General features: G+C 36.1%; 1 protein-coding gene across 1 annotated transcript; it reads left to right on the top strand.

Annotated features, from left to right (window-relative positions):
- The first annotated feature begins 14,189 nt into the window (after window positions 1-14,189).
- LOC306877616 (T-box transcription factor TBX20) lies at window positions 14,190-23,770 on the top strand. The gene is made up of 8 exons (XM_079429476.1): window positions 14,190-14,611; window positions 15,537-15,786; window positions 15,929-16,093; window positions 16,447-16,555; window positions 17,005-17,163; window positions 17,483-17,559; window positions 19,705-19,817; window positions 20,931-23,770. The coding sequence occupies exons 1-8, from the start codon at window positions 14,485-14,487 to the stop codon at window positions 21,269-21,271; spliced, it is 1,341 nt and encodes a 446-aa protein (XP_079285602.1). The 5' UTR covers window positions 14,190-14,484; the 3' UTR covers window positions 21,272-23,770.
- The last annotated feature ends 528 nt before the right edge of the window (window positions 23,771-24,298 follow it).

Raw genomic sequence — 24,298 nt, 5'->3', positions numbered from 1 at the left:
CCCTGTGGTATAATAGGTCCCAAAGACATCCATCTGTACATTCATCATCAGACCTGGAGAGATAAGGAGAATTTTCACACAATAACTCCAAGGAGGTCCACTGGGATGCAGGTGAGGGTTAGAATAACCTCAGTGATCAGATCGCCAGGTCTTGACATCTCCAGTCATATATATACATATATACATACTGATTTATACTACAGGCTTTGACATTTCCCAACAGCACAGCAGTAATGACTTTATGAACTACTTTAATTACAAGATCGATACTATTAGAGATAACATTGTAACCATGCAGCCGTCAGCTACAGTGTCACATCAGATAGATCTAGCCTACAATAGGGGAGGAAGAATTATAAATCATCTAAACCAACAACATGTTAGATCCTATTCCATCGAAGCTCCTAAAAGAGGTGATTCCAGAAGTCATAGATCCTCTTCTGACTATTATTAATTAGTCATTGTCATTAGGATGTGTCCCCAAAACCTTCAAACTGGCTGTTATTAAGTCTCTCACTAAAAACACAACTTGACCCCAAAGATCTAGTTAATTACAGACCGATCTCGAATCTCCCTTCTCTGTCAAAGATACTAGAAAAGAGTTCACAGTTTTAACGTAAGTTTGCTTTCATTTATTTTCAAGATCTGAGGTAAAATATCTATTGTTGCTTTCGCTATGGCTATAAACCTCACGCAAAATAATGTTCAAACTCACATTAGACACTTTTAACATTGATTAAAGCATATAATCATTACCTGAGATTATAACTGTCATATTTTGTTGTTCCTGCCGCGACGTCGCAGAAAATAAAATAAAAAAACATTTCTAAAATAGAATTCCGTGTCGCTTGTCACGTGTCGCTGTCGTGGGTGGTTAGGACAAAAATTACATGGAAAAGATACTTTATCGCTTCACATCTGTTGGGACACACGGTGTTACAGTTTGATCCCCCTCTAAAAATCCTAAGTGTAAAAATATTAATGCTGACAGATCTAATAATTGAATTTGCAATTAGGGAGAGAAGAGATCCAGTCTGGAGATGAGCAGGAACAGTTGATTTGCACGGCAGACATGGAGATCCAGATTTTTTGTTTGTTCATTTGTTTTTAATACTCAACAGGCAAAGTTCTTATTTATCTAAATGCAAAAATGATCATAATTGTCTGAATAAAACAGACTACTGGGGGGGGGGTCTGAATATTTATCTTGTGACCATTTTAACAAAAGCAACAGCAATATAATAATTGTAATAATAAGAATTATATATATATATATATATATATATATATATATATATATATATATATATATATATACATATAGGTCAGTGGCCCTTGGCTTGGTATTGTTGGCAGAATTCGGCCCTCTGTGAAAACTAATTGAGGAACCCCGATTTAGACCATAACATAGTACAGAGACTGCTCTCATTAGAGTTACAAATGACCTGCTCTTATCATCTGATCGTGGTCGTATCTCTCTATTAGTTCTACTGGATCTTAGCGCTGCGTTCGACACTATTGACCACAACATTATTTTGAATAGACTAGAAAACTTTGTTGGCATTAGTGGAAGTGAATTAGCATGATTCAAATCGTAATTATCTGACCGCCATCAATTCATAGCAGTGAATGAAGAGGTATCATATCGATCACAAGTGCAGGGTCATTACTTTTCATGCTTTATAAGTTACCCTTGGGAGATATCATCAGGGATCACGGTGTTAGCTTTCACTGTTATTATATGCTGATGATACTCAGCTCTATATTTCTTTGCGGCCTGACGAAACATACTCATTTGAAAGCATAGTCGATATAAAAAACTGGATAACGAGTAGTTCTTACTGCTAAATTCGGAAAAAACAGAGGTGTTAATTATCTGACCTAAAACCTCCATATGTAATAATCTAGAACACTGTCTAAAACATGACGGCTGCTCTGTCAATTCTTCGTCATCAGTTAGGAACCTAGGCGTGCTATTTGATAGCAATCTCTCCTTCAAAAGCCACGTTTCTAGCATTTGTAAAAATGCATTTTTCCATCTCAAAAATATATCTAAATTGCGACCTATGCTCTCAATGTCAAATGCAGAAATGTTAATTCATGCGTTCATGACCTCGAGGCTAGATCATTGTAATGCTTTATTGGGTGGTTGCTCTGCACGTTTAATAAACAAACTCCAGTTGGTTCAAAATGCAGCAACTAGAGTTCTTACTAGAACCAGGAAGTATGACCACATTAGCCCGGTTCTGTCAACACTCCACTGGCTCCCTATTAAACTTCCCATAACACACAATGTACTTGTTACATCGAAATGGCATCTACGCTAATATTAGTCTGTTTCTTTCTTATTCTGAGGTCACCGTAGCCACCAGATCCAGTCTGTATCCAGATAAGATGGATACTGCAGCCACCCGGATCCAGTCCGTATCTAGCCCAGATGGTGGCTCAGCACCTAAAGATGCTTTTTTTACAGCCCTGAATGTCAGCGGAGATCAGGACACCTAGATGAGCCCCAGAGACAAATCCCCAGTGAAGACCTTGTCTCCTAGACGGCCATTGGGACAAGACCTCGGGAACCAGATGAGTCTCAGCACAAACTGCTGGTTTGTCTGGCCAGAGGAGACCTGGCCCCCCGACTGAGCCTGGTCTCTCACAAGGTTTTTTCTCCATTCTGTCACCGATGGAGTTTTGGTTCCTTGCTGCTGTCGCCTCTGGCTTGCTTAGTTGGAGACACTTATAATTTACAGCGATATCGTCAACTTGATTGCGGAAATACTATTAGAACTGAACTAAGCTGGATGATGACATCAATGACTTCAATGATGAACTACCTTTAACTGAAAATTGAGTGTTTACTATTGTCCTTTTGCATTACCGACACACTACTTTCCTATTTGATACTGTAAAGCTGCTTTGACACTATCTGTATTGTTAAAAGCACCATATAAGTAAAGGTGACTTGACTTGAATTTAACTACAAAAACCAGATGGGTCGTTGCTAAGGCATATGCAGTTCTTAAGGTGTTCTAAATAAATGGGGTGGTGATGGCGCAGTGGATAAGACACATGCCTTTGGTGTGAGAGACCCGGGTTCGAATCCACTGTGAGACACCAATGTGTCCCTGAGCAAGACACTTAACCCCTAGTTGCTCCAGAGGCGTGCGACCTCTGACATATATAGCAATTGTAAGTCGCTTTGGATAAAAGCGTCAGCTAAATGAATAAATGTAAATGTAAATAGTTTTATGCCGTTGCTAGGGTTGTTACCTACTCAAAAATGAAAATTACATCATTACTCACTCACCCTTCCTGTCATTTATCTAAATATGTAAAACTTACTTTCTTCTACGAAAGAGGATATTTTGTTATTTTTATCCATACAGTGATATTTTGTTATTTTTATCCATTGTGGCCTAATGGTTAGAGAGTCGGACTCGTAATCCAAAGGTTGCGAGTTCGAGTCTCAGGTCCGGCAGAAATTGTAGGTGGGAGGAGTGAATGTACAGTGCTCTCTCTCCACCCTCAATGACACGACTGAGGTGCCCTTGAGCAAAGCACCGAACCGCTCCCTGGGCGCTGCAGCATTGGCTGCCCATTGCCCATTGCTCCGTGTGTGTGTGTGTGTGTGTGTGTGTGTGTGTGTGTGTGTGCATGTTTATGTGGTTTATGAGGACACAAATTTGTATAATGACAGAGGTATTACAATATGAAGGTGGTTTATGAGGACACTGCCTATGTCCCCGTAATTCAAAAGGCTTAAAAAACATAATAAATGGTGTTTTTTTGAAAATCTAAAAATGCACAAAGTCTCCTGTGAGGGCTAAGTTCAGGTGTAGGGTTGGTGTAGGGCAATAGCACACACAGTTTGTTCAGTATAAAAACCATTACGCCTATGGAGAGTCCCCATAAACCACAAAAACCAACATGTGTGTGTGTGTGTGTGTGTGTGTGTGCGTGTGCACTTTGGATGGGTTAATGTTTTGGGGGATGACGTATGTCACGTCACTGAAAGTCATTGGGGTGATCTTCACCATCTCAGTCACAAATATATATAAAAATGTATTCCTAATATTTAGAAATGTATAATTCATAGTCCAGTGGATCCAGTGTTAGTTTTAGTAACTTCCATTAAACTTGTTTTATTTTTAGTTAGTTACCAAGACAATATTTCTAATTTAAATTTTTTTGTTTTTAAGTTTAAGTTTTTCATCAAATATTTACATTTTATTTTGTGTCAACTTTATTTTAATTAACTAATAATTAATTAATTAATTATTTTTTTATGTTTTAGTCTTAGTTAATGATAACAATTGTTTCAAATTTGAAACTAAACCTTAAAAAAAAAATTGTTAATTAAATTCAAGCTGACAAAATAAAATGTAAATATTAGATGAAAAACCTAACATAAAAAATGAAAATGAGAAATATTGTCTTGGCAGCTATACTGAAAACAAAACAAGTTTAAGACAAGGTACTAAATTACTAAAACTAAAACTTAAATAAAGCTAAATAGAAATTCAAGATAAATGAAAAATATAAATAAAAATGACTAAACAAAATCAAATACACTTAAAATTGAAATGAAAACTAAACAAAAATAAAAGGCAACTCAAAATATTAGTAAACACTAAGTATACATACTAAAATAGCACTGGGCTGCAATGACATGAAGGTAAAGGATGATAACATTTTTATGATGAACTATTCTTTAACAAAATAATAGGTACAGTTCACTGTGTCTAATGATTCTTTGTTCTGCTCCATCCTTATCATGTGAGATCCTAATCCCATTAACTAGACATCATGCTATTTAGAAACATAAGATATGAACACAAGTTGTACTTATTCTACTCTTACTCTACTCTACATTTTGTTATAGAGCAACAAGATGAGCAAAAGAGACATCTTGCAGTTTGTAATGGTGTGAATGTCCCTGTCTGTGTTTACTTCACACCTTTCATAGAGTGCTAATGCAACTGGAGCATTTGACAGCTAAATGAGCCTCACTCGGGACGTCAGGGAAGCAGTGACGCTCTAAGTCCCGTGTGCCTGACAAACAGCGGTGGTAATGGACGCTGCCCAGGGGGGCGGGGGGCATGTTAAGAATGGGGGTGGAGATTTTGCGATGACCCCGTGCCACAACAGATGAAGGCCGTCGGTGCGGTAACCAATTTCAGAGAGATTTTCTGCTCCAGCGGAGGCACGAGGAAGCCCTCCTGTACCTCGGTCTCACCTCCCCTCCTTCCCTGTCTTCACATCCCCCTTGGCACCCTCTCTCCCACCACTTGTCTTATCCTCAAAATTTTTGGTTCCGGCCCTCCTCACAAAAACTCAATCATTGACTAATCAGCAAGATTTCCTCTCCTGAGAGAGTGCCCAGCAGGGGCATTTCAGGGGGAAATGAGCTCAATGCTGCACTCATCCCTGTAGCCTCATTTTAATTGAGCGAATATTTAAACTAAAGACAACATTTCATCATGGTAACACAGGCTTGACCTCAGACGTCAGTCATGGGTGATAAAGACCAGGGCATTGTCTGCTTCACACCTTCACTCTTGGTCTCACTCTTACACTTGACAGACTATAAAGGAACTCAGGTTTCACGAACTGACAATGTACCAAAATGTAAAAACATAACAATAAATAAAACATTTTAAATGCTACATTTTAAAAACAAAATGCTTTGTCATTTTGACAGACTACAAAGGACCTGAGGTTACAATAACTGAAACTTTACCAAAATTTAAAAAAAGCATTACAATTGCAAATTTGAAAATGCTTTAAAATGCTTTTTGTCATTTTGACAGAATACAAAGGAACTGAGGTTACACTAACTCAAATTGTATTTTTTTTTTAATATTTCAAATTTTGAATTGTAAGAGCTAATTTAAAATGCTTTCTGTCATTTTGACAGACGGCAAACAACGTGAGGTTATGCTAACGAACACTTTAAATTCATAAATTTAAAGTGGTAGTTTAAATTTAAATTCATAAATTTAAAATTTGAATTTTAAAAAATTTAAATGCCATGGAATTGAGGTTATTCTAACTGAATTCTAACAGAAATGGCAGAAAAAAAATATTATATTTTATTATTTTTTATTATTTATTATATTTTTTTATTTAATCAGATCAGATTGCAGGACCACAAAAGTGTCTGTTGTTGTTGTTTTTTGACATTGTCCAATGAGCATAAAAAGAAACAGAAGTTCTTTTGATATCAATGTCACATTAAAAATTTACAAACGGATAAAAATAAAACATGATGGAAAATGATTTGTAGTACAACATCAGCCTCCGAACACCTTGCAACAGGAGTTCACAAGCTGTGCTAATACCTTCAAAAGCCTGAAATAGTTTTTGTCCCTTCAACACTCACACGGTGCTGTATTTGACCCTGTAAAGTGTATTAGGGCAACAGCAAATCTCTGAGAAAATCTCATCTAAATACTTAAGAGAGGGCTTCTGCTGCATGAGACTGGCGTTGGTTTGATTTACAGGATAACAACACAGGGAAACAATAGGCCTTTATTAGCATCTTGCTGAAGCTAGTGTCATGACTAATTCCACTCGTGTTATCCGTATAGTGGATATTCTATGTAAAGGCTCAATCTGACAGCCTGCAAAACCCTACATAAATCCTGACTGAGCTCGATTAAACTTCACAGCTTAAATTAATACAGTTCATGTGCAAGAGTGCTTGAAATTAGCACACATAAACAGAGCCAGAGAAATCTCTGAAAACAACTCTTTCTTTGTGAATCTTTTTTTTTGGGGGGGGGGGGGGGGGGGGGGGGGGGTTACTTTCAAACAAGGCACTTTCCTTTAATAATGATCGCATCCATTTTAGTTAAAAATTTGCATTTTAATTAATTAAAAATTTCTGTCATCATTAAATCTTACATTGCTAAGAAACAAGATACATTTTCAAACGTATGGACTACTTGTGTGTTGCTTTTGGGACAAACAATGTTGGGTCACTGCAAGCTATTATTACATGGAAAAAGTGGGGAGAACCACCTACTGTGTGTTTCATACAATAAAGTCAGATGGTTTATAATGACCTGGGTGTGTACATGACAGAATAAACTTTTTTGGGTAAACTATATTCTTCTAAAAGGACAGTCCACCCAAAAATGAAACTTTTGTCATCATTCATGTCGTTCCAAACCTCCATGATTTTCTTTCTTCAAAACTCAAACTATGTTTAAGACAGTTAAAGACAAAAGTCACAGACCTCGACATCAAAAGTGACCACATTTGACAGGGGCAATTCTGGGAGCAGTGCAGCCTAGAAACAGTTCCCGTACCACAGCAGAAGGCCGTTAGGTTTTGAGGGGAAGAGAGAGGCCCAGGAGAGACACTGCAGGAGTGCTGAAACAGAGCAAAGGTTAAAGTCAGAAATACTAACAGAAGCTCTTTGCACATGCAGACCTTGAGGCCTGATTTAGCTGGGTTGAATATTAGCGCCACGGTCCCGGTTCACATGCACCTCACAAACATTCTCCTCTTTCCTCTCCATCTTCAGAATGAGTTATTGTAGCATTTACTGAACAGGGTACCTTTGAGAAAAACACTGTTTAGATTCATTCTGCTTCTAATCTGGTCTGTATTCTAATGTATGAATGTATAAATCTAATAAAAGCTTGTGTAAGGAAAGTTATTATTCACCGAAAAACTTCCCCACCATTATACCTTTCATATCATATTTGCATATTAAAACTTACTGTGTTAAACTTATTTATATGACATTCAGGATGATTATTGTTAACTAAAACTATTAAAAATATGTTTGTTTATTGAAAAATAAAATAATTAGATGGAAAAACAAACTAAACTAAATTTTAATGTTGTCTTGGCAACTAACTGAAATAAAATTAATCTAAAATTTAACTAAAAATAAAACAAATAAAATGAATTAAACCTTCGTAATATAATACTGTAATAATAATAAAAAAATGACAAAAGCACAGAAAATTACAGAAAAATCTCAAAATTGAAAATATTAAGAAAAATCACAATAGTATATAATACTAAAATAACACTAATAACATGCAGGAACCAATAGTGTTCACATCATTAAAATGAAATATTGGAATATGCAAATAACATTTGAGAACTATTTTGGGAGGAAATATTTTTAGTCAGCAATGACTTCGGCCTGTTGATGAATTTCAGACTGTAGATAGCAAAAATGTATAATACAACATGAATAGAGCACAGTGTTGCTGCAATGTTGAAAGGTTCCTCGGATTGCACTATAGTGAAAATCTGTGGAAGTTAAAGGAGAAGATCAGAAGCAGAGGTCAAAGTAAAGAAAGGACACCAAGTCGACACCCACAGTTTAGAGAGTCAAGATTACCACTTCAGTCCTGTCTGGAAATGTGATCACCGCTGGAGGGAAGGGACAGAAGCGGCCGAGTAGAAACACAATTAAAGTGCTCCTTAAAGAGATGTTTGTGGGCTTCGGTCCCTGTGCAGCTCACAGTGTTGTATTACTGAAGACCTGCGACTCTTGGTGGCTTTTATCACCGCACGCTCTCCGCTAAAACCCCAACAACATCAGTGTGATGCTGCAAAAAGGCTTTCAGCATCACAGACATCCTCTCTCTGCACCATTCTGTGTCACACCCTTTCCCACCGCGGGACGGGCCGCTCATATTCTTCCTGTTAAACCACATTAGTTCCGTTTTTAACCACCAGGCTTCTCTATTATTCATGGCTGTGGCAAAGTCAAACATTCCCATTTAAAGATTTTACACTTGTTTGTCCAGGAGAATGTCCGATAGTCATGTACGGACAGGAGAGTATCTCAGAGAAAATGAGCCGAGGGGAGGGGAAGGACAGACGCAGTCTCCTTTTTCCTGCAGCTTGCTATTGCCAATGCGACAGAGGGAGGAAAAGAGATAAAGAGAGCTGAAAGACAGAGACAGCGAGAGAGATCCAATCACATCTTTGATGGGGACCTTTGAAGGTTGCCACTTGGTCTGGGGAGCACATGCTGACCGGTGTGACCATGGAGAGACTGGGCTGCCCATGCCAACGCTTTTATCACACACTCACTCTGTCCCGCATCAAACAAACACTCTCTGGAAGGACACTGACGTGGGCAGATATAGGACGGTCCTCTCAGGCAAGATTAATATAATAATATTAACTACATTAAGTTAATGTTATGTCAGTGGTTCTGAAACTTTTTTCAGGTGGTGGATCAAAAAACAATATAAAAACTATTTAATATTTTACAAAGAACAATGTAAGAAACTGTCTAGTTAATTTCAGTGAAATAAGAAGTCCAGCAAAATGATGGATTAGTACAATTGTATACCATTCAAAAGTCTCTTAAGCTCACCAAGGCTGCATTCATTTGAAAAATACAGTAAAAACAGTAATACTGTGAAATATTATATTACAATTTAAAAGAACTGTTTTCTATTTGAATGCATTTTAAAATGTAATTTATTTATGCGATGACAAAGCCAAATTTCCACCATCATTACTCCAGTCTTCAGTGAAACATGATCCTTTAGAAATCATTCTAATATGCTGATTTGCTGCTCAAGAAACATTTCTTATTATTATCTATGTTGCTGCTTAATATTTTTGTGTTTCATTTTTCCAGAATTATTTGAAGAATAGAGTTTAAAAAACAGCACTTATTTGAAACGGAAACAAAAAAAATCTAAATGTCTTTACTGTAAGTTTTGAACAATTTAATGTGTACTTGAATTTTTTTTAATATTTTATTTAATTTGAATATATTTCATATATTTTAATTTTAGAAATCAGACCATTACCTTGCCAATCACCATCCATAGTTTAAGAACCACTGTTTTATGGTAATTAAAATATGATCTCTATAATGGATGAATGCAACAGTCATGTAACTCTTCAAAACTGAGAGAAAGCACTGTTTTTAGAAAATGAAAAGCTTAAAAAAAATTTAACTTAAAGCTCAGTAAAATCTAATCTTTTTCAAAACATAAAAAAAAGACATTCGATTTATGCCCTAATAAATGAGTTAACTCATGGCACCAACAATAATCACAATAGAAAGTACTGGTGGTATAAACAAATTAGTGTTAAAGGTCACACCCAAAAAGGCGAAACCACATCCATCAGTACTATCGGCAGCCTGTTTACTTGTGACATCCCAGCGTTAACCAAACTATGAGCATCACTCTGACAAGTTCTCACTCACTCACACAAGACTAATGACTTTAAGCCACTTTCGCTATTACATGGGGCCGCCTTCCCCTTTGATGGGCCCTGTAAAATTACTGCCACAAGCTGGAAGAACAGAAGGTTTTGAGGTGATGAGAAGGGAAGAGGTCAGACTCAGACTTCCTGGGTTGATTTAGCCCTGCTTGAGCCAAGACACCTCATTCGTTTTTAGTCCTTAATGAGCCTAATCTGGGATACGTCTATTACCCCTCCTCCTTCTCATCCGAACACTTATCTTCTATAGTTCGTGTTCCCTGCACACACCGCCTGATCCCAAGCCTGTCCCCATCAGGCTCCGGTCACGGCCCAGGTCAGGGCAAAAAAAGGTTGAGAAGGGGCCGTTTAGACAGCGGGGTGGAGGAGTGTAGCGAGCCGGCGCTGCATTTGAACTTAACCTCCATGTGCCCCAAGACGGACGTGGCAATTAGCACCAGGGCTCAGCATCAAAAAGAACAGCGCAGCGTGAAGCTTGTCTAATTAGTCATATGAACGGAGGCACTGGCTCGGCCACAGTATGCCTGTCAGCCCGGGCTGTCTTGGAAAGGGCTTGCCTTTGCCTGAAAGCCAAGGGGGAATATGGGGGCACTTCTCACGGGTGAAAACTGGAAAAGCTTCTCTGCTTTCTTTGAACCAGCCTGATGCAACAGGACTTACTTTGCTGCCCTAGAATTTTAAGGTCATTACTAACCATGGCAACTTAGTACAGCTGAGCAAATGTTTTACTTTTCCTGTTGAGGCCTCTGAATGGAGGATGATTGTTGTATTTGACGCCTCTGGATTAATCCCGAATATAATTCATCTATTTAATATTGGCCCAACAGGAATTTTAATACTGACAATATAATTCACACTTCATGAGATAATACAAAGAATAAAGATAATGTGCATTTGCATAAATCGAAACATTTATTTTGTTGCTGCCTCTTTCTTTATGGACATAAAGCAATGGTTTAATTTTTAAATGCCAACAAAATGAATACAAAATCTGAAATAATCTGACAGCACAAAAGGTCAAGTGGGTTTAACAAATTATCCACAAAACTAATTTAAATATATTTTTTTGTAATTTATCTGGTATATTTTTGCCTAATATATATATATTTTTTTCTTTTGTGTATGCATTCTTGACTAAATAATATTGAATTATTAAAATAATTATATTTCAGCATTTTAACAATAAACATGCTTTTTTCCCCATGTCTGATGATCATGCTAATAAACTATTATTTTCGCTATTTTCTCTCAGAAACATTATTTACATTGAAAAACAGTGATATTGGCCTTACTAAATAAAATATTTTTAAATAAAAAAATGAAGACGTTGTAATGACTTATGATGTTTGGAACATAACTCACTGTCATACTGATCCACGATTTGGCCTACATATGGCATAAATAGGATGGAATTTATGCATTTTTAGATGGATTGATTTCATAATAATTAACAACATATTCATAAAAACATTGTTTACGCTATAAACAAAAACGGGCAGCACACTAGTTAGCTTTCCAAAGTCACTTTCTTAGTTTGCCTCACCAGCGTCAGCCTATATCTCACGTCCGATGCACAGAAATCATTCAAATAGTCGTCTGTTGAATGTCAGCCTTGTTTTCGGACATAATTCAGCAATCCCCGAAATGCGTCCGTCTGATGTGTTTCAAACAGTTCCTGTTTATTGGTTCCCTACTAGTTTTGCCGCATGAAATAAACGCTTGACCAGTGTTACCAGATGTCGTAAGAAAACAACCAAAATGGTTAAAAAATTAAATAAAATAGCGAGTTGGATGATCATTATCATTAGGTCTATTAAAAAAAAAAACATTAAAAAGGTTGCACAAAAAAATAAATTAATGCTAAATTGTGAATTGCATTACAATGTTTTATTTCAAAAATCATATCCTCGGAACAAAAATATATATCAAAATGTTGCACACATAGGCTACTGTGTATAAATCATATGTCAATAAATTCACAGAATAGAGAGGACGGGGAAATGAATAATGGCATATTGCCCTTGAACAGCAGGTGGGGAGATCTAGCAACTGTGATTAGTGGTTGGTCACATTTTTGCCAAGCAGTAGCAAAGTCGTGACTGTGTAGTCCAGGGCTGTCCAAGCTCGGTCCTGGAGAGCCGGTGTCCTGCAGAGTTTAGCTCAGCACCTGGAAGTTAGTAAGAGCTTGATTAGCTGCTTCAGGTGTGTTTATCTAGGGTTGGAGCTAAACTCTGCAGGACACCGGCCCTCCAGGACCGAGTTTGGACAGCCCTGGTGTAGTCCAAAGAAGCGGACACGGCAACAGGGCACCTGACGGGCACATTTCGGGGATTTGCTGTATCTTTAAAAGTCGCCATAGGCCGGTTGGCACATCGGCCCCGAAAGTGTGAATAATATTCAGTAAGGAGTTACGCTAAGTGGGAAAGCTTTTAGCACATTATCCGCTGGCAATTGCACACTAATCTAATTTTTTCCAGCCAAGGTCCCTTATAATATATCTGCAGCATTGGATTTGCATTTGAGTGTCGCCTTAATGGGTTTAAACGCTGTAGATCTGGGGCTCTTGCGTCTCTCCAGAGAGAGTGACATTGAGGATGAGGTGATTCCTCGAGCGGAAAATACACAGGAGTCAGCGCTTCTATATATTTATACACAGACGAGCACGCGCAGGAAGAGTATAGACTACAAAAGTAAAGATAGACTACAAAAGAGAATAATCAAAAACAGATAGCCTGCCTACCTGTACTGTGTGTGTTCATATATATGACATTATAAGATATACACCAAAATAAGCATTTAAGAGTTGTAGCCTATACTGTTAGGCTAAATCTCAGCTGACATAACGCGACAGACCAGTGCTTATTTGTGAGAAACGTGTTCTGCAGTAATGATTTCACCATTCGGCATAAGCTATGTGTTTGACTTGACAAAGGGCCTGTGTCCCAATTTTGGCATCAAGGGAGAGCGGTGGCTTGAGGTGGCGTCTAGACAGGATTTGTTCTTATCAAAAGTTCAAAAGGAGAACGCAGGAAAAAACAACAACTGAGAAACGTAACTGTAACTAATTAGATAAGGAATTGAATCTACGAAAATAAAAACATAGAAGATAATAGGCTAATAATAATAATTAATATTATTAATTAATTAATATTATTATTATCATCATTATTATTTGGGCCTAATTATAGAATAATAGGCTAGAATTGTATTAGACCTATTTAGTATGTTTTTCTTTACTTTTTCAAATTAGTAAGCTAGAGTAAATATAGCCCATATCTATTTCCTGATTTTTTTCGCTTATTTGTAAGGCACAGGACAATATCGTTTAAAACAAGCGACAAAATCAGAAAACTGATAAATATGTTGTTTTTGCTTTCCAATATCATGTGTAGGCTATGGCAGTATAACTAGTTATAAATTCTTAGAATAAAATTTTACTTAAAAAAAAAAAATCTTATTATGAAAACGTCTGTGTTTTTGTCGGATAAAATGTTCTGAATAATGGATTATATATCATAGCATAAAAAACATACTCCCAGAAAAAAAAAATATATAAGACATGTAAACAAAAACAATTAGTTTAATTCTAGGTGATAAAACATTTGTCATGTTAAGGAAGTCATGTAGCATTCATTTACAAGATGTGGACATTTAAGTTTTCATGCATGGTAGAAGCTTATATACATAACCAGCTTTTAGTGTAGACAGATGTGACGTGTTAAACACTGATTTTAGGAAACTGGGTTTATTTAGCATTTTGACGGCTCTCTAAAGTAGGCGTAATCACTTTTGGTGAACTCATGAATATTAATAATGTCGTTCTTCAAGAGGCCAGTCACAAAAGTTAATAAATATTGATAAGCCACGCCTCTATTCGACAAATCAGAAAAGTTAACGTCACGAGCATAAATTAATATTCATGAGCCATCACAGTAGTAGGATTTATAAATGAACTGAGTGGAGGGCGTTGAAGAGCCAATGATCTAGAAGCAACACAACGATTGGTCGTGGCTGTGTAGGACGGAGGGGCTAGTGAAATTAAGGAGACTGCAAGGGTCCAATACTTACAATGAAAGCCTTGCTTTGCAAGAGAACTAGAGGGTGACTGGAGCGAGACACACAATGTCCAAACCGATTTGGAAGTAGCACACGCATCAGCCTGTAGCCTGCAATCTTCTGAGTCCTGACTTAAACATCATCTTGCAATTTAAAGTCGTTTCGGGACTTACCCTGGACCTGTTGAGAATAGTTTTGAGCACTCGCATCATGGAGTACACCTCTTCCCCAAAGCCTCAGCTCTCTTCTAGGGCGAATGCTTTCTCCATAGCCGCACTCATGTCAAGTGAGAAATCAAAGGACAAGGAGTCGGAGGAAAGTACCATCAAGCCGCTGGGTAAGAACAGATCTGACTCTTTTACGAGTTCTGATAGCAAAAGTGGTTTCGTGAGTGAGTTTGCATGCGAGGCGAACGATGACATCAGCGTCAAACTACAGCAGTTTTATATAAAAGGAAATAGCTTAGTATAAAATAACTCAGTATTGAAATAATTACACTGTTTTCAGTGGGTTATACAATTGCATGTGTTTTTGAGGTCGTAAAAATGTGAATATTCTAAGGAAATGGTCACATTGTGACCTGTCAATGATGAGTAATACTATTAAGCTTTTTTTATTATTATAATTTTTTTTATAGCCTATAGAATGAAAAATGTTAGATTCGGTATTTGGTATTTGGTATTTGTGTTGTTTTGTTAAAATGTGTAGCCTACGCTTTCCTGGCAAATTAAAATGAATAGATTTAATTTTGTAGGTAGCCTAAACCCACAAACGACAAACCATCTCGTACGCCCAACAGTTTATTTACATTTACAATATAAAAATAGAAGTGAAGTCTAATTTGACTAGCAGTAGCCTAACTATTAAATTAAAACAAAACAACAACAACAATAATAATAGCTGGTTTTATGCCCACTGCATTGGAATATTCCTGGCGCTTCTATGCAGTTTGCAATTTTCAGGCAAAATGAATTAAAACGTAAAAAATAAAAATACAATATTTAAGCACGTAAATACTATTTATTTTTGGCCATTATTAATTATAGCAATGTGAATTGTTTATACATATAATTACATTATTTCATATAGGCTCAAATATTAATAATAAAACTAAATATGCAATGTTAAAGAAAATTATGTAACCGTGTTATGCTGTTTTTGTATATGATTGTGATATGTTATTAGAACCAAACCAAATTTTGCATGCTTGCCCCAGACTGTTTGTAACAAAAACTGCAATAAATTTGTGCACATATATATAGAACAATTCGTGGAGAAGTCGTCGTGCCATCCAAACCTCGCCGACCTGCCTTCGCTGGAGACCCACGGTGACTTCAGCAGCAGCGGCGGCGGCGGCGGCGGCGCTCCGTTATGTACCGAGCCGCTCATTCCCACCAGCCCCGGCGTGCCCAGCGAGGAGATGGCCAAGATCTCCTGCAGCCTCGAGACGAAAGAACTCTGGGACAAGTTCCACGAACTCGGCACGGAAATGATTATCACAAAATCTGGAAGGTAAAAAAAAGGCCTGTTGTCAGTATGGGTTTGAAAACGTTACCACATTTTAAAATAGACTAATTCAGCTCATTTGTTTCACACAGTTGAACCAACATATTCTCAAAAATCCTGTTTACTCACGTAAATGCTGTTTCAACAGACGAATGTTTCCGACAATTCGTGTATCATTTTCCGGAGTGGATCCGGACGCCAAATATATCGTACTAATGGACATCGTTCCTGTGGACAATAAGAGATATCGATATGCCTATCATAGATCCTCGTGGCTTGTGGCTGGAAAGGCAGATCCACCTTTACCTGCCAGGTAAGAAGCTTTTTATACCTGTATATGCGTTGTTTTGCTATTTTGATAACTTGAAAAGTTGCTAAATCATCAACAAAATGTGAACAGCAAATAAAAAGGGAATAAATCTTTAAAAACATCACTTTAGAATAGATAACCTACCAGATGAATGTATGTGTAATTCTAACATATTTCGCACGTTCTATTTTTTCAGTTTTTGTTTAAATGATCATTTATTTTTAGATTCGAATCCAAATAAAATTTTGTGAAATGTAGGCTACTTATAAGTCCTAATAAAAATCGAATAATGCACGTATAGGCTTTATCCAAACGGATCGACAGCTTATGTTTTTTTTTCTGATATTATATTTCAGGTTGTACGTGCATCCAGATTCGCCGTTTACAGGAGAACAGCTTTTGAAACAAATGGTTTCTTTCGAAAAAGTGAAGCTTACAAACAACGAACTGGATCAGCACGGACACGTAAGCTCAACGCATTATATTTAATTTGTGCTATATTGCGCTTTACATTTTATTCTCAGTGTGTACTAATTATAATTGTTTAATGAAAATAAAAATTGTAGCCTAGGCTATCTGTAAAGATGTAAACGTAAGTGGCTTTACAGAAAAAATATTTTGCCTGTGAAGACCAATTCTTTAATTTATGCTTTTAAAAAATGTGATGAATATTATTCAAGTATGATGTTTTTAATACAACGCAGCATATTTAAAGTAAAAGTAGACTGGTGATAAAGCATAATAGTGTTTTCTTTATTGTGTTAATATAAAAAAGAGATAATAATGATAATAATAAATATTTCAGTAATTCATGAAACACTCTGCAAAGGCCTGGGTTTTTATATTTATTTATGATTTTTCCTGCATCACATAAATTCAATATTTCTTATATTCCTGACCAATTTCTTTACCAGATCATCCTGAACTCCATGCACAAGTACCAACCCCGAGTTCATATCATCAAGAAGAAAGATCACACAGCATCACTTCTTAATCTAAAGTCTGAGGAGTTTCGTACATTTGTCTTCACTGAGACAGTTTTCACTGCGGTCACTGCTTACCAGAACCAGCTGGTTAGTACAAATCAACCAGTTTCCTAATTCCTTTGAAAGGCAGCTGGAAAAGCCAGTATATATATTTCTTGTCAAAATGTATGTTTTTAGTATATATTTCTCCCACTGGCTATTTTTATGAATTTGTTCTGCTGTAAATTATAGTACTATTTTGAATAGTATATTTTGGCAACAGTTTAACATTGATTTGATTTTAGCAGACCAGTCCACTGGAAGACATCAGTCATTCCATTTGGATTTATGTTTAAGTTAATGCTCATGACATCATGTGGGAGAAGAAAAGAGCTGCTGGATTAATTTAGTCCTATTTTTGCTGCAGATAACCAAACTGAAGATTGACAGCAACCCTTTTGCCAAAGGCTTCAGAGACTCCTCCAGACTCACGGATATTGAGAGGTATGAGGAATTCTGCTGCTAGCCGTGTGTTGATTTCTGACCCGTGTTCAGTGCAGTGAGTGATTGCAGAAGGAGGAGCAGCTGCTCTGGGGAGTGAAGCCTGTGTGTGGTGGGGAACGTTCAGCCAAACTCATTAACAAGTGCACAAGTGGCTTTTCATTAGAGTCTCATTAGACTTAGACGTGTGTTCAATGAAAGCTGAAAAAAAACTTTAACTTACAAGTGTGGTTCATGTGGTCAATAAATAAATAAATAAATAATAATAATAATATCATCATAACAAAAAGGTAAATATATATATATAATATTGCTGAATCAATTAAACACCAACCGTTTAATATTTGTTTAGGTCAGTTAGAAATAGCTTCTAAAGGTAAAATTAGTAGCTTGTCACTTTTTATATTACATTTATACATTTTTTTATATATAGGCTATATACACACTTGAAAAATGTCAATATCTTTCTGACCCAAGTTTCACAAACAAAACAATTGAGTGACCCAGAAATAATTTGATAATGATACAAATGCTGGAAATGACCGATTTTGGCAATGTGCTCTCAAATTAGACAATAAAACCTAAAATAAGATTTAGAGTAAATAAAAATAACTACTAAAAGTAATAGTTGCAGGTTTCTTTTTTTATTATTGTATATTCATTTATTTTTTTATATTTATGAATAATGCACTTTTTGCCCACTAGTGAATGTTTTATATTATATGATCTCTAAATGCCATTTATTATATTTTATTAAGTCAATGTTAAAACACAAACACACACACACACACACACACACACACACATATATATATATATATATATATATATATATATATATATATACTACAAGAAAATGCACAAGAAAAATGGTCAGTATCACTCACATTTCTGACTCACGAGAAAAATGACTGAATGACCCAAAAATAAATTTATAAAGCTAGAAATGCTGGAAATGACTGATTTTGGCAATGTGCTCTCAGATTAGCATTCCAGTTAAACATTTGCCAGCAAGTTCCATTTCAGACCCCAACGAAAGAACAACTGAATGTCAATGACTGCCAAAAATACCACACAAAAATGCATCCTGCTCTCTCTCTTTCTTTGTCTCTCTATTTCTTTTTCTCTTTGGAAGGGCTGTGAATTAGATCTGATCAATTGATCTTCAGGGAGCTGCAGAAATCGCATTAGTCTGGAGTCGGGCACTGCACTAAAACACAGCGTAATTCAATTGGGCCCGTGACTGATTGAAAACAGCCACCCAAGTTGTAGGGCTGAGAGGCCCCTCTCCTCGGGAGCGCATCCCAGATAAAAACACACATATTTGTATTGCGCTGCTGACAGATATTGCACTTTCCTAACCTAATTGGGAGGCTAATGTGGACGCATGGCTCTTGTGATGCAGACCATCTCAGCCTGTCTGAGGAGTCTAATCTAACAGGAGCTAATGCACTTACTGCAAGGCCAGCAGACACACTTCTCTCTACGCACTTGCTGTGTGTTAACATATTTTTATGCGCTTGTTGTTTAAGCTAGCATGAACTGTCTGATTCATTGAACACAAAGCTGCAGAGAAACACTTTGGATGTGTTAATTAATTAGCATATTCACATTAATGTGTGGTTTAAAAAGAACAGTAAAATAAAAGTTCCTCACTTTGTTACCTCAAATAAAATAAATAAAACAAAACCTTTTTTAATTAATTTCTCATTTTATTTTAGTTTAACTTGATGTACTAAAATAAATAACTAAAGCTAAAACTGAAACTAAATAAAAAAGATGGGAAAAAACTAAAAATGACAAAAACATACAACAAAATTTAAAAAAGAAAATTATTTAAAATTAAAATGAAATTTTCTAAATGTTTTTAACCCAAAAATCTAAATTGTGGCATCATTTACTCACCTTCATGTCATTTAAAACAATGTTGTTTTGAACTCCTCTGAACTCAAGTTTTCTTTTGTGTTTATTCTTGGAGATTTGGATTCTCTTTAAATGGCACGATATTATGTGATGGCTTGAAAAATATTAGTTTAGTTTGTTAAAATGAAGTTTGCTTAGGATACATAACCAGATCAGATGATTTCGTATAAGTGATTGTGGATATAGAGATATATTTTGGGCTATTGTCTTTTGATTTTGCTGTAGGGAAAGTGTTGAGAGTTTGATCCACAAGCACTCTTACGCCCGGTCACCCATTCGGACTTATGCTGGTGATGAGGAAACCCTGGGTGAAGATGGGCACTCGGCGCACAGTAGAGGTAAGAAAATTCTCCTGTAATTGTAAACCATGCACTGTAGAAATATTATATGAAGTTTACTTTTAAAAACAGCAGCTGTAAATGCTAGAATTCCTCCTTCAAAAGTACAGTGACAGTGTTTCCGGTATTATATGATGACTGTATAGTTTTTACAACCTATAACCATATATTAAATGAAGTTAATATAATGTTAATATGCAACATTACTTGAACTTCGAAAATCTGCTTTGTAACTAAAAATGTACTGATTACCAACATAATAATACAGGTGGTGAAATAGAAAGCCATAAGATTAATAAGAGTTCATCATAAAGATGGTAAGAGAAAATGTAAAACAAAACACCTTACTGTACTCTACCGATAACAAAAATAAGAAGAAACAAAACTAGTTATATAAAATGCAATCATATGTCTCACACAGTTTTCCAGGACAATTTTTGGTTACACTTTATTTGATGGTGTCCTTGTTACAGTGTAATTATACATTTAAGTACTGTACTTACTATATGGTTAGGGTTAGTATTAGGGTTTGGCTTAGTGTGACTTGCATGTAATTGCATAATTAATTGTTATAATAATAGTAATTACATGTAACGTGTAACAAGGACACCTTAAAATAAAGGGTTACCCAGTTTTTCACTATAAACTATATGGGAATTCAAAGTTTTACTTCCATTTACCATAAAATGTATATTATATTATTATACTATTATTATATTATTTATTTATATTTGATTTAACCATTTACATTTTTAAAAATGAAGATTATTTATAGGCATCAGTGGTTCCATGAAGAACCTTAGAGCCTTTCCATTCCACACAAGGTTCTTTGTAGCGGAAGAAGTATTTATTTATAATAAATGTCCTTCACACTAAGAAAAAATAGGCTGCTACTTTTAAGAATTGATCACTGAGGTTCTTTGGGGAACCATAATGCCCCCCCCCCCTTTTTGGAACCTTAATTTTTAAGAGTGTAAGCTACCAATTAACAGGGATTAATTGTAAAAAAAAAAATTCTGTAAAAAAAAAAATTCTGTAAAAAAAAAAAATGCATTATGGTGTAAATATGCTCATTTTATGGTACAAATAATGCATTCAATTCTTTCCCTGTAGGTTCAGCATTCACCGCATCGGACAACCTCGCCCTCAGTTCCTGGGTCACCACCACGTCTGGCTTCTCGGGCTTTCAGCACCCTCAGTCTCTGTCTGCCATCGGAACCAGCACAGCGTGCCTGGCCAGTCCTCTTCCTCACCCCATCCAGGGCTCTCTACCCCCTTACAGTCGACTGGGCATGCCTCTCACCCCGTCCGCCCTGGCCGGCTCCATGCAGGGCAGCGGGCCGACCTTCCCCTCCTTCCACATGCCACGCTACCACCACTATTTCCAGCAGGGGCCCTACGCCGCCATCCAGGGACTGCGGCATTCTTCCACAGTCATGACCCCGTTCGTATGATTCCTGCCACTTCAGCCTGATAAGATTTCCCAATCACCGGCATGCGAAGACATACGGCACCCATACACACATGCTTACACGAAAGGAAGAACCACATGTAAATAATATTGACTGACACAGCATTGACTAACGACCCGGACGTGCTGCTTCTCGCAGTTGTGCTGGAGAAAAAGTGAACGAAAAGCCCAGTGGACACAGATTCTTGTAAAACAGAACTTCAAGCATGAGATTTTAGTGTTGATAAGAGATTCAGAAATCTGTCTTCATCTGCAGATGTGTTAATGCTACCTTTAAAGGGAGAGTTCACCCAAAAATGACAATTCTGTCATTATTTAATCACCCTCATGTCGTTCCAAACCTGTATGACTTTCTTTCTTCCGAAGAACATAAAAGAAGATATTTTGAAGAATGTTGATAACCAAACCGTTTCGATTCCCATTGACTTCCATTGTATTTCTGGTCCATATAATGAAAATCAGTGGGAACTGAAAGTGGTTACAAACATTCTTCAAAATATATTTTTTTGCTCTCCACAAAAGGATAGAAATTCATACAGGTTTGGAACAACATAAGAGTGTGTAAATGATGACAGAATGTAATTTTTAGGTAAACTGTTTCTTTATGGATTCATCTCATGCCTTTATCGCCACCCAGAGCCAGATGAGGGAGAACGTAACTCACAGAACATAACACTGGACTACTGCTGTTTCTCATTCTTGGTGATCCATCACCTCTTAATGATATGGAGCTGCCAACCACTCAGCTCTCCAAATGTTCAAATTGTGGACACTAGAGGGCGCTGTGCTATTTGAAAACTGAAATACTGGATGGAAACAGCATATATGTGTACATGCTGGACAGCCTGGTTTTATCTTTCAGAAAGGTTTCTTTTCTTTAAAAACTATTTTATTGTATTTTATATTTAAATTCTGTCATCATTTACTCACCCTCACATTGATCTAACACAAAAAAGATATTTTGAAGAATGTTGGTAACCAAACGGTATCAGTTTCCATTGAGTTCCATTATATTTTTTGTCCATACAATGGAAGTTAAAGGGAACTTGAACTACTCGGTTACTATTCTTCAATATGTGTGTTGGAACGACATGAGGAGTGTAACAATGACAAAATGTTCATTTCTGAGTAGACTATCCCTAATAAGTTGCTAATCTGTCCTTAGCGAGAAAAACTATAAATAAACATAATTTCATTAAAAAGACACAATGAGGGTGAACTGCAACTGGTATGAACCAGTGGACACATTACGCCATTTCTATAAGTCACAAACAAGAAACCCAGAGGAAAATGGACAGGTTTGTGTTTTGTAACTGACTAATATTTCTTTCCAGTGCCAGAAACTGAGCTTTTGCCACTCGAGGCTGCTTGTCGACAGCCAGCTTGCAGGGAGTCTACACCTGTAAATAATGGGCTAACTTTTAAATAATGGTCTCGTCTTCTCCTGGGGAACGAGGGAAATTGGGTGATTTGTGGCTGAAGCGTTCCTATTTGTACAGTCACATCGACAACAATTCATCAACATCCTGTAACCAAATCACAGAGAAACAGCGCTTGCTGTAATAGCCAGATGAAGAGGAACTGGTGTGTGTGTGTGTGTGTGTGTGTGTGTGTGTAAGTGTGAGGAACTTAATGATGCTGCGGTTTTTATTTATCCTTCAAATTTGAACAGAACAGACAAGCATAAATACACAAACAGAGCCACACAATGCTTTTCAGGGTTGAGGGTGTTTTATTCCGATTGAATGTGTTAACTGATAAAAAGAAATGTGCCCACCATTTCAAGCCTTTGATTTGTTATGAACAGACTGTACAAACAGTTATGTAGTTGCAATATATTAGCAAATGTTTTCTCTTTATTCCTTTGTTTGTTTGTGTGTATTTCTACATCAGATGTATCCTACTCATAAGGAGATGTCTGACCATTTTTGTTTTGATGCCATTTTTAAGTGCAATATATTTATTTCAGCTATGAAAAAAGATATGGCTAATGTAATATTTGAAGCAATGATAGATGTTATTTGTAAACAAAATGAAATATATATCACCCCAAAATAATGTTGTGAGAGTTTGATTTTTATGATTGCATTGTTAAATGCTGCCAACACAATTATTGTATATACAATTATTACAATACACTCTTAAAAAATAAAGGTTCCTAATTGACGTCTAGTGTTCCATGAAGAACCTTTAACATCCATGGGATCTTTCCATTCCATAAAGGTTCTTTAAAAACATTTTGTAGATTATTAAAACGTTCTTCGTGCTAAGAAAAAAAAGGTTGTTTGGAACAATGGAACAGTTCACTGAAAGTTTCTTTGGGAAACCAAAAATGGATTTCACTGTGAAAACACCCCCTTTTGGAACCTTTATTTTAAAAAGTATAGGATATTTAAATTAATCAAATTTTTCATTTTATTTACAGTATAAAAGTTGCATTGAACTGACAGAGTAAAATAAATAAAAAACAATTTGACTTGTGCATAGTTTATGGGAGGAACATTAATTTAAGCATCAAATATTGAAAAAGAAGAAAAAAACTTTTTCATTTATTTTCTTTTTTATTAAATATACTTTTTTACTTTTACTATTTACAATCAAGTGAAAGCAATTAAAAGACCTGATGCAGCCAACATAAATATGTGCAATTATTCAACACTTTTTTTATTCAATCGATCATTTTTTTATCCAACAGATTGTTTTAAAGGAGACCGTTCTTCTGAAACACCTTAAATGATCTTTTCAGGGAGCAGATTGTGTACATTTAGTAATTCCACCAAAAAGTCCACCAGAGAGAAATAAATGGCAAGTAACACTTTAAATTAAACTTTTTTTTTTTTAAGTAGAAAGACTGACATAGTATTTTCTTGTAAAATATATTTCAATAATCTTTATATTATATTTACAACTTAAAAAATAAAAAAATAAAATATACAGAGAACTATACTGCAATTCACACTGAAATAGCTTTGAAGCAATAGTCAAATACTAAATATTATTTCTAAAATAA

This window comes from Barbus barbus (assembly GCF_936440315.1).
Source record: "Barbus barbus genome assembly, chromosome: 12".
NCBI classification, from domain to species: domain Eukaryota; kingdom Metazoa; phylum Chordata; class Actinopteri; order Cypriniformes; family Cyprinidae; genus Barbus; species Barbus barbus.
Note: the sequence above shows the minus strand (reverse complement) of the source record. Positions and strands in the feature narration are given on the sequence as shown.